Source organism: Trichoplax adhaerens, genomic scaffold (assembly GCF_000150275.1).
Source record: "Trichoplax adhaerens TRIADscaffold_8 genomic scaffold, whole genome shotgun sequence".
In the NCBI taxonomy this organism is placed as follows: Eukaryota; Metazoa; Placozoa; class Uniplacotomia; order Trichoplacea; family Trichoplacidae; genus Trichoplax; species Trichoplax adhaerens.
The window spans coordinates 1,342,367-1,353,500 of NW_002060950.1; the positions used below are offsets into that span (position 1 = coordinate 1,342,367).

Below are 11,134 nucleotides of genomic sequence, written 5' to 3' on the forward strand. Positions count from 1 at the left end.
GTTTTGTAGGGAATCGTTAGGGTAAATTGTGTCTGAACTTTGAATGATTTTGTTTTCTTAAATGGTGCAAAGTAGTTTTCTAAAACGGATCTTAAGAGCGATTGGTTAGCAAATGTTTAGTTTTAAATACCTCAGACGGCTCTATGAAGCCTATAAATGATAGTGCAATTAGAAAATTTAGAGAGAGAGTAGAAAAAGACTTTATTCGAAGAACTTGTTGAATTTGAAAAGGCCTTCGGGGTCGAATTGTCGTAAGTTAAAACGTTCTTCTTTTTGAAAGGTTGTTTGGTCGTTGACAGTTTTTTTTTTGTATGTCATTTATTTTAATAATACTTAAAGCTAAGTATTTGTAAGGTTGTTCGGTTTATACTTCTCTCCATTTTTGCTTTGAAATAAATTGTTGTTCGGTTATTTCCCCAAATTTTATTTGGTGTCAAAGTATTAGCGTTAAGTCGACCGGAGTGCAACGAAAGTAGAATCAAAGTTTGTTAAAGTTTTGTAGCTTGATCTCTACACTTTTCATTTCATTACAATATGCTTCGATAGCTCTAGTATAATTTCTATCAGTTAGTACTACAGTATATTTATCGATAGTCGTGATCAACATGAACGATGCTAGCGGGAGATATCATACTATGATATATCAAGTATGAAATTATTTGCCGATAGTTGACGAATTAATGTGACATTTTTAGGCAGACAATGACTATCCATTAATAACGCGTTATTTCTGAAGAAATAAATAAATAGATAATTTGGAAGTCTACGGGCTATGAACTATGATGCCAAGATTAATTAGAGAAGAAAAGCGATATAGCAAGTTAGTGATGAATCTATTATTAACTAGGTTAGCAGTGCTATCCGTGACAGTGTGGATGAGTAAGCACATAAATCAATGTAAGGCTAATTTTATCATTTTTTGATAGGCGATATCATTTATAAATTGTAATAAATACTTTTTACAACTTTAGCAGGGTATCAGAAAAGAAATTTGATCTTTGCTTCTAATTCATCTTACTAATATCTAATTATAAAGATCCGTAATATAACATTTGTTATAGAGTGTACAACAATGAATTATAGTTAAGGGTTAGCACTGTAACTTTTATTTATTAGCGAAAAATTGATCATCCGCTTCATCATCTTTACACTCTGGCGTAGGGATATAAGATGTAGAAGCAACTAGTTTAAAGTAACTGACGAAAGGATTTACAGCTTCTATTCTTTTTCGACTAGAATACCAAACAATTTAACCGTCAAGTAGCTATAAATATAGCAATTCAGAATCTATCTTAACTTGAAAAATTCTAATACTGCAATAATGGAAAGTGGTACTTTTAAGAAATAATTTCATCCTTTCTTCAATAACGAAATCTACTAAGTTTTCCAAAAAAAATTTTTAAATCATCGTTACTTAGGATATGATTTCAAATATAAACGTTACTATACCTGCTAAATTAGTTATATTTTTATGGGGATTTTCTTCTTAACATACATAAAATTGAGGATCGAGAATAGAATTAAAGAACGAAAAATTTTAATAACGATGTAAACTTCGAATTAACTTCTTCGCAATTCTTATATTCAATCGCTGTTCTTGATATTTTTAATGTCCAGACTTTATCGATCTAATATTGATTCAATTTGATTCTTAAGTGTTCACTAGGATACTAGAGTAACAGCAATTGATAATCATTAAATTTATAAAGAAGCATTCATTACTTTCAATAGAAGATGACAGATGTCGAAAACATCGAACAGAAACAGTGAATATATTAATTAGCTTTTGTTACTGTAAACTAAACCGACGATAATATTAGTAACAATTCTTAGAATAGCATGATCTCTACCCTAATATCTTACTTTTTAATATTCTAACTATACAAATTATGTTCTAATACAAAATGCACCGATTGAAATGTCCACAACCTATCGTAATATAGACATCAATATAGTTATCACAATTAAGGGCCAAGCTTGATAATATAAAAATACTGCTTCTGACATAATTCAGCGCTATTGCTTTCACTCAATCATCACACATTTAACTATGTAATATAATAGTTTACAAAATTTTAATTATTTAAAGTTCTAATTATTAACACTTTTCAAATTTGATTTATCGGGCACTCATAATAACTATCATCAAAGATGAATTCCATTTAATTTAGCCCACGATCAATATCTAATTATGTAAAAACTTATGCAATTCAACAAAATTGCTTAATTTTTTAGTTTGGTAAGAATTTGTATTATGTTACTAAAACAGGTATCATATAGAGTAACAATAGAAAATTCGATTAATCTCCTTATTTATAATATATACTTACAATCTGAACTACAAGAACTGGCGCTGTCTTAATTATGATTACCTCAAGTGATTCATAAATGCATTCATTGATATCAATTTCTATAACCCATAATTGTATTATCGAATAGATAAAGATAGGAAATTTGGTAAAAATTAAAAAATAATCGTAATTTAAACCTCCACCTCCTTAGTCTAGAAATTGTAGATTAAAATAAATTAACCGATCATTGAATTCCATTCTAGTAATTGATGTACGAATGTCATAAGGAGTATAGCTTCTGTTCAATAAGATATGATGTAAGGTATTTTTTGGCGTCGCAATTTTCAAGTAAATATCTCAATTTTATGTATCAAAACTAGATTTATTTATAGTAATCACGCTATTATTAGCACTTTTAGATATCCAATGGTATTTTTAAGTCCTCATTTTAAACTGAAATAGATGAATACATGTTAAAAAAATACTGTATATAATCCGGTGAATATAGAAACAGAGCCTGGATCAATTATATCATTTAACCTCACATATTAGTAATAAAGGACCACTTTTTATTACAGCTCTTTTCAGTAAGTACATAAAGGAGACCAAAATGTAAATATGTAGATGATGAATTCAGCTATACTTAGGATAAAAACCCTATTTTTTATGTTGTAACTGCTGAATTTTATCATAATTAGCATAATATAGAGTATTTTAAGAATTCTCTAATTGTTATCGTGCTGTAATCAAGGAAGATAATTGCCTTAACGAAGAATTGAATTAGATTACCATGTTAGTATGATTGGTCATGTGCTACAGAGAGAGCATTACAATTGAACTTTGGGTAAAAACTTACAATAAAATTATCAGGTAAAGTGCCTAACGTTAAATTAACTATAATGACTTTACTGTTCACTTTAAAAGAAGTGCTATACTGATGTTCAATACGTCTAAATTGGAAATCATATGAACAACGTTAACCTAACTAATTTACTCGAACATAACCAGCGCAATTTTAATCTTTACATTGGTATAACGCAGCAAAAGTACGTTCTTAATAAAAGCATTAGATTCGGCTAAATTTGATAGAGAAACTTTGTGATTCTTATTTTTTAGAAGATACCGGCATTATTGGTATCGTTTAATAAACATTTTTACAATGCTTTGTATCTTTAAAATGATACCTTTAGTATTAACAGTTAATACTAACAGATAAGTGCACAAAATTTTTTATTAGAATACTATAGGCATTCGCTAATTAATTTCTAAGAGTCTTGGATTGGATGCTTTAGTTCTTGCCTAATCTTTTGATAGACTACTACTAATTGTAAATTTAATGCTGTAAAAATTAGGATTCGAATAAAAATCTGATTAATTCAAATACCTATGTATTTATCATTAAATCCATTTACTTAAAGGCTTATGATTTAAGATGAATGAATCAGATTGGACAGAAGTTGATTTCTGATATACAGCATCATAGTAACGTATAGGATTATTGATATTAGTAGCTTGAATCGCAATTACGTACAATTAAAAATGCATTATAACTTGTCACGAGAACAGTATAACTTATCAAATTTCTAAATGTCAATCAATATTTATCAATACAGATCTTGGAGACTCGCTGTTTCAGTGTTAAATACTGTATTACAGTAGAAATAACTATGTTAGGATAATTCTGTTAGACTATCCTTATTTAGTTAACTTATAATTTGGATATACTGTATTTTAATATAGCACTGACTTTTTATGACAGTGACACTTATACACATACTGAAATTAATAGTTATAATAAGGAATGCAAATCATCTACTTACAGTTCCAATTATTGTGATTGTAATTTACTTATGGTAGACTGTAAATTATCATGGAAATGTTCCGTGAAAGGACATATCGTAATCTGACTATTCTGTATTAGTCATTACATGTCTATGTTCATAAATACTGCTGTCTGCATTAAGGGAGCAGTAGCTAAAATTAATATCTAATTCAGTAAATGATTCCAATGTTAATTGTATTAACTATGACTCATGAACTATTGAGTAGTATATAAATGCAGTATATCGTGAAATAAAGTGAATTCTCCAACTTAGTGTTTAACGTAAAATACGAGGCGTTTAAGTCTTTGTGTAGTCTGCTAGTAGAGCAAAAGTATTTGTGATAGTGCAGATATCGTTCCTTGATACGTGGTTCAAGGAATTGACTTATTGATCGTATATTGCGTTATCTTGTTGTAAAGCTGTTTTGTGACACTCGCATATTCAACGATTCATATTAGCGTAAATTAGTTCTAGATTAGTGTCACAAACCAGCTTCGTGACAAGGATAACGTAAACCAAATCTCTAAATTACTATAGTCTTCCGGAATTCAGTATCCCTTAACTACCTCACAACAATTTAGACGCCTTTGATTCTACGTTAAACTCAACTAGACAATTGAGAATTGCTTTATTCAACTATCTGACGGGCTTATATACCCTTCTACAGCAGCTAACATCCACAAGTCATCTTATAAAAATACTTAAGTGAGAACATCTACTAACTAGTTTTTCACAGTCGGACTACAATATGTCCATTCACAGAATCATTTCAATACACATTACAGCACAGCAATAAATTTACTGTAACACATTTATAATTAGAGTAATTCCTATTGTAAGTAAGTAGTTGTAATATAATATCACTATATTATATTAACCAAATTTAGATATCTATTTCTTCACGGTAGTTCGTACCGTAATAATTAGGAAATTTATTAAGTTTTTACAATCTTCAGCAATAATTCACGCTAATTTCAGGTGATTTGTTAATGTGTAAGAGTATTCCCCAACCGTAGACTACTCAATTACGAATATGCTGTTTAATTAATCTTCATAGTTAGCACATATTGAATTAGTAATTTCAAATGTAGAAATAGATATTAAGATGTAATTAGTAATTAAATTAATGTAACGTGAAGAGGGTTTTGAATTGGATGGATAAGAACTACAGTAACTATTAGGTATCAATTGCGAATACTATTAACTTACGCAACGCCAATACTTCCCTATTCCAGTAATTTACTAACAATTAAAATAAATTAAAATTTCATTTATAGATAATAATAGTTCGCATAATTAGGCTAAAATTTCAGCTCGTATTATTCTTAAAGGCCTTCATTATTTTCAATGCGTAATTAATCATTATTCATAATGAACCATCTATATCCTATTTCAGATTCGAATATATCTTGCTTAAAGCAAAGACATAGAAATACGCATAAAATTCCCATTTGCATTAAAAGGAGAAAATTTAATTTTGTTGGATTCCTCCCTTCCACTACTTTCCATATCGCCTACGAATGATAACTTAACACTTTTGGATGGTATTAGTTGATGGAATTTCCATATGATAATTTGATGGACTCTGAGTATTTAAAAATTGCTGGTACTCACATCGGTCATTCCATCACGAACATCGACTCAATTTTGTCGATCCACTACTGGTGCAGATTTAGTCAGATGCTGTACTAAGGCCACAACAACAGCATATTTCGGCATGCGCTTCCCTAAATTGACGATAAATGACGGCATAGAGAAAAGGATTGATTGCACTGTTTAAATTATGAAGGTAACCAACCATAAAGATAACCTGATGCGAAACGTGAAACCCAGCCGGTATGATAGTAAATACAACAATACCATAAGGTAAATAGCATATGAGAAAGATAACAGACCGAAATCATAGCTCTGGTAATTTTAATTTCTCTCCTTGCTAAGGTATTTTCAATCAGCCTTGCTAGTACTTATCGATTTTATTTACTTTTAGCATTACGGCCATGTTTATGCATCATCTCAGGAGTGCTTGCTACCGAGTTATTGACTGAAATACCTATTGTGTTGTTGAGATGCTCGCTATGAAATCGATTAAGTATTCTTTTAGCATTTCGAGCAATAACAATGTAGATGACGACGTAACATAATCCAAGTAATATAAACGGAATAATTGTGTCGACAATTAAGGCGAACAAGACATAACTTGCACCGCTAACGGATAACCAATCAAGTAAGCAAGAAAATTTCAGTGGCTGAAAAATATGAAGATTCCAGCCTAAAATTGGCATTAGACAGATGAAAATACTATAAATCCATACGCAGCCAATAATAATTAAAACCACTTTCCTAGTAATCACCTTCCCATATGAATGGACAATAACTAAATAGCGACAAATTGCAATACCTAACAAAGTATATATGGTTATCACATAACATATACTTTGCATGAATCCGCTAAAGCGTCATAACGATTCACCTAATAACCAACCATTGTTGAACCAGTTCATGCTATTACAAGAATTCTTAAATAATCCATTTAATACATCAGTAATAAGTAAATTAAGGATGAAAAGATTACTAGGAATGAGTAAAAGCTCATGATGCTTATGAAAAACGTAGAAGACAACACAGTTACCAATAACAGTAGCAATTACTAATATTAGGTAGGCCAAGCCACGAAAGAGTAAAGTTGTAGATGAAAAGTTCATAACGGTTGCATTACTATGATCATCAAGGCTAGATCCACGTACTGATACTAGAATACTCATTCTTTGATTTAAATCTCAATTTGAACCAGCTTAACCGGAATCCGTGAGATGATATTAGAAGGATTAAGAAATACGGAAAAGCTTATAATAAACAGTGACTGCAATACTTTATCGAAATGATATGTAGTTATAAATAATTTTTAAAGCAGCTTCAAATTAACTTAAGATTATGATTACCAGGTATATAGCCCTTGGTAGTTATCAGGCGAACCCGGCCTACTATATGTAGTAAAGTAAGTTTACTAAAAACTTTGATTCTTGATCTTTCATCGGAAGACCCTTTAATCAAAACTTAATCTGTATGTATATTCAATAATTCAATAAGTATTTATAGGAGCTCTAAAATGATTAATAGAATCATTAATAGCCGTTATGCTTGATATACTGGTATTTGAAATGTGGAATTCGTTTATTCAATCTACTATGTAACATTTTCTGCAAGGATACCGTAGTTTAATACATATCGGTACAAGTATGTATCTATTTTGAGTTCTACTCCGATAACATTTTTAGATTTCTTCACAAATTCAACCGAAATAAAAATATTTCTATAAATCGGCTATGCTGTAATTTTACTTGATTTAGAAAGCTTGAATCTACGAGTATTAATTTTGCCGCAAAGTTATTTTCTGTAAATCTTTCAATTTCCTTTTTATCTGGCGAGGAAAACTACGTTTTGGAATTACAGTATGAATCTATAGCAGTAATGACAGGAAAAAGTAATTTCATAAATTGTCGATCGTCGCTCAGTTATCTAGCTGAAAAATGGCTATATTATCTTTTAAAGAATGATGAAAGGAATATAAAATTAAAAACTTTTTATTACCACATTGCATTGATATACTGCTAATTACTGAGTATTAGTCTACTACATTGAAATTACTGCCGGTAGTGCGGTAATTAGCGTCGACTTTTTAGCACTTTGATCAGCTTAAACAAGATCAATATTGTTGTGTATATAAATATATTAAATTCTTAACATAACAAATCTGGCGATCGTTTCACTCAGATTCATGATGATAGTTTACTCTAGTGCTTATGATCCTGTAAACTTTCGATTTTTCAGATTAAAATGTTATTAAAATTTGCTAAGCCATAGCGATAATGGGACAAAAATTTAACCTCCTTTTATCATTTTACCGTATGTAAACTCTTTAAATTAACCATAACTTGATTGCGATCATATATTTACACTACTATATAATCTTGAAATTAAGTGATGTTGAAGCACTTTTAGAACAATGAAGTATTAAATTAAAAAAGCTTATAATATTATAATCAAGAAATTTAATTCGAAGTGAGAGGAAATATTGATATTTTATTAGTCTTACTTGCAGTTGATTTTCAACTTGATATTAAGGTGGAATGTTCAATTAAATCTGTTCCTGTTATCATTACATAGGAATAACAAATTTTTTACTCAGATGTCTTAAATGATAGAAAGGAAAATGCTGGTTAAAAAAACTTTTAGAATAGAAAGCTAAAGCTTTGTAATGACTATAATATTTGATTGTAAGAGGGAACAGATGTCACATTGTTGGTAAAATAATAACTTTGATTAAGCCGATGACGAAGATAATGATTGATTTCGTGATTTATGTAGAATTAGCGATTTTAGCTGATGGTATTATATCTATTGACTAGATGGAAATAAATTGAATAAAAAGGTAAAATACTTATGGCAATTAAATGTACTATTGTAGTGATGAATACTTTTTGGTAAAAAATTTTAATAACAAATACAAGATAGCATACCCTGTTATAGGTGAAATCGTGCAGACCATAACACTGTTTGACCATAACAAATATCCTCATGGTAAACTTAATATTCAGACAAGATTTACAAAACATTTTCTTGCTATGATTAATACACAATAACGTTTTCTTTTCGTAAATTCTTTGTCATTTATATCAACGAATCATGAAATCTACATAACATTGAATTAATAATATGATAATTTGTCTAAAATCAGATCGTATGAAAGGTTACAAGGGAAATGTCCAACTATTTAAATCAGAAAATGTCTAATATTATATAGGAAATATGCGTAAACAAGATCAATAATATTATATATAGATGATCTTTCATCATAATAATATTACGAAAGTAGAAATTTGGGAAGAAATACTGCAATTGTGTTTAGTATTATATCTACTCTTGGATGATAAAATTATTTCAACGTATTTCGAAAGTGATATTTGCTGTCTTTTTAAACCTAAAATAAGACAATATTCATTCTATAAATCAGTGGATAATCTAACGCAATCTGAAGTTGGGTGTTTCAATTCTATTGCCTGAAATAAAAGGAAAGAACAGCTAATTTACTGCAGAAGTGTGCTATTGAGATATGTGATTTAATTAGCCATGAATAACAAAATTTGAACTAGTTAATCAAGTTTCCATTTTCTTAAGCAGTAACTCATGCTAATTACGAGTGCGTTGTTAATATTTATTCGTATTCCTCTATCAAAGCCTACCTAGGTACTAAATATTTGGTGGTGATTGTAGTAGAGGCCACATTAATATTCCATATTACTTAGCACGTATTGAATTAATAATTTCAAGTGTGATAGAAAAGGTATCAAGAAGTCTTTGGTAATTAGATTAACACAAGGTAAAGAGAATTTTAAATGGATTGATAGGAGCTACAGTAACTACAATGCAGCAATTGCTAATATTGCAGATTACTCAACACCATTGCTCTGCTATTCCATTAATTCACGGATAATTAAAATGAACAAAAATTTCACCTAGATCATGGCTAGTATATTTCCAGTCTCATGATACTTTGCGTATTTGTTTACTAAGTAGAACAGTTAACTATATTGCTGCTGTACGCTGTACAATCTATGCTAAATAATAATAAGGTTCATTAGACAATAACAAAGAAGCAGCCATGAAACTCTAAACTAAATTAAATGGAGAAAATTTTAATTTCTTTAAATTGCTTCCTAGCGCGCATCGCCTGAGAATACTAACTTAACAATTTGCATGTTATCATGAGTTTAGAACATTATTTCAATAGAAGATACTCGTCTATGAAATTCCATAAACACCCTCAAGTATATTTCGAGTTACAATACATCATGATGAACGTGGCTATAGAATTCGACCGCTAGTCATCCTTAGTACTCAAAGATTACTGGTGCTAGCATCGGTCATTCCATCACGAAGAACATCGACTCGATTTTTTCGATCTATTATTGGCGTAGAATTAAGAAGATGTCGATGCCGACTTCGACTAGTGGGAAACTTTACAGACACTGCACTAAGGCCACAACAACAGAACAGTTCGATATACGCTTTCCTAAATTGGCGATAAATGACTCCATAGAAAAATGGATTGATCGCACTGTTTACATTAACAAGGTACCCAACCATAAAAATAATATTATGTGAAACGTTGCCACCAGCTGGTGCGATAATAAATATAGTAAGAGCGTAAGGCAAATAACATGCAAGGAAGATAACATAGACTGAAAACATGGCTCTTGTAATTTTAACTTCTTTTCTTCCTAAAGTATTCCCATTTGACCATTTTGCTCGTGCTTGTCGATTTCGATCATTTTCAGGGGTGTTTGCTACTGAGTAATCGACTGAATTGCCTATTGAAGGAATAACGTTGTTGGAATGCTCGATATGGAATCGATTAGCCATTCTTTTAGCATTTCGAGCAATAACGATATAGATGACGATGTAACATAATCCAATTAATATCGACGGAATAATTGTGTCGGCAATTAAAGCGAACATGACATAACTTGCACCGCTAACGGATAACCAATCAGGTAAGCAAGAAAATTCCAGTGGCTGAAAAATGTAACGATTCCAACCAAAAATTGGCATTAGAGAATCCAAAATACTATAAATCCATATGCAACCAATAATAATTAAAACTACTTTCCTCGTAATCACCTTTCCATACGAATGGACGATAACCAAGTAACGACAAATTCCAGTAGCCAACAAAGTAAATATGGTTACTACATAGCAAATAGTTTGCATAAATCCATTAAAGCGGCATAACGGCTCACCAAATGTCCAGCCATTATTCAGCCAGCTCACGCCATTAAAAGTATCCCTAAATAGTCCATTTAACAAATCGATAATAGCCAAATTAAGGATAAAAAGATTGCTAGGAATGCGTAAAAGGGAACGATGCTTATGAAAAACATAGAGGACAATGCAGTTACTAATAACCGTAGCAATTGCTAATATTATATATGCCAAGCCACGAGCCAGTAAAATTGCAGGTGA

The 11,134-nt window shown here is 30.5% G+C and overlaps 1 protein-coding gene across 1 annotated transcript in view; it reads right to left on the reverse strand.

Moving 5' to 3' along the window:
- Positions 1-10,009: 10,009 nt before the first annotated feature.
- TRIADDRAFT_58578 (uncharacterized protein) overlaps positions 10,010-11,134 on the reverse strand; it is a gene marked incomplete at both ends in the record, with an annotated part of 2,099 nt that continues 974 nt past the window's right edge. Inside the window, one exon of the mRNA XM_002114726.1 lies at positions 10,010-11,088. Within this exon, the coding sequence (XP_002114762.1) occupies positions 10,010-11,088 (1,079 nt within the window). The remainder of the gene's footprint in view (positions 11,089-11,134) is intronic.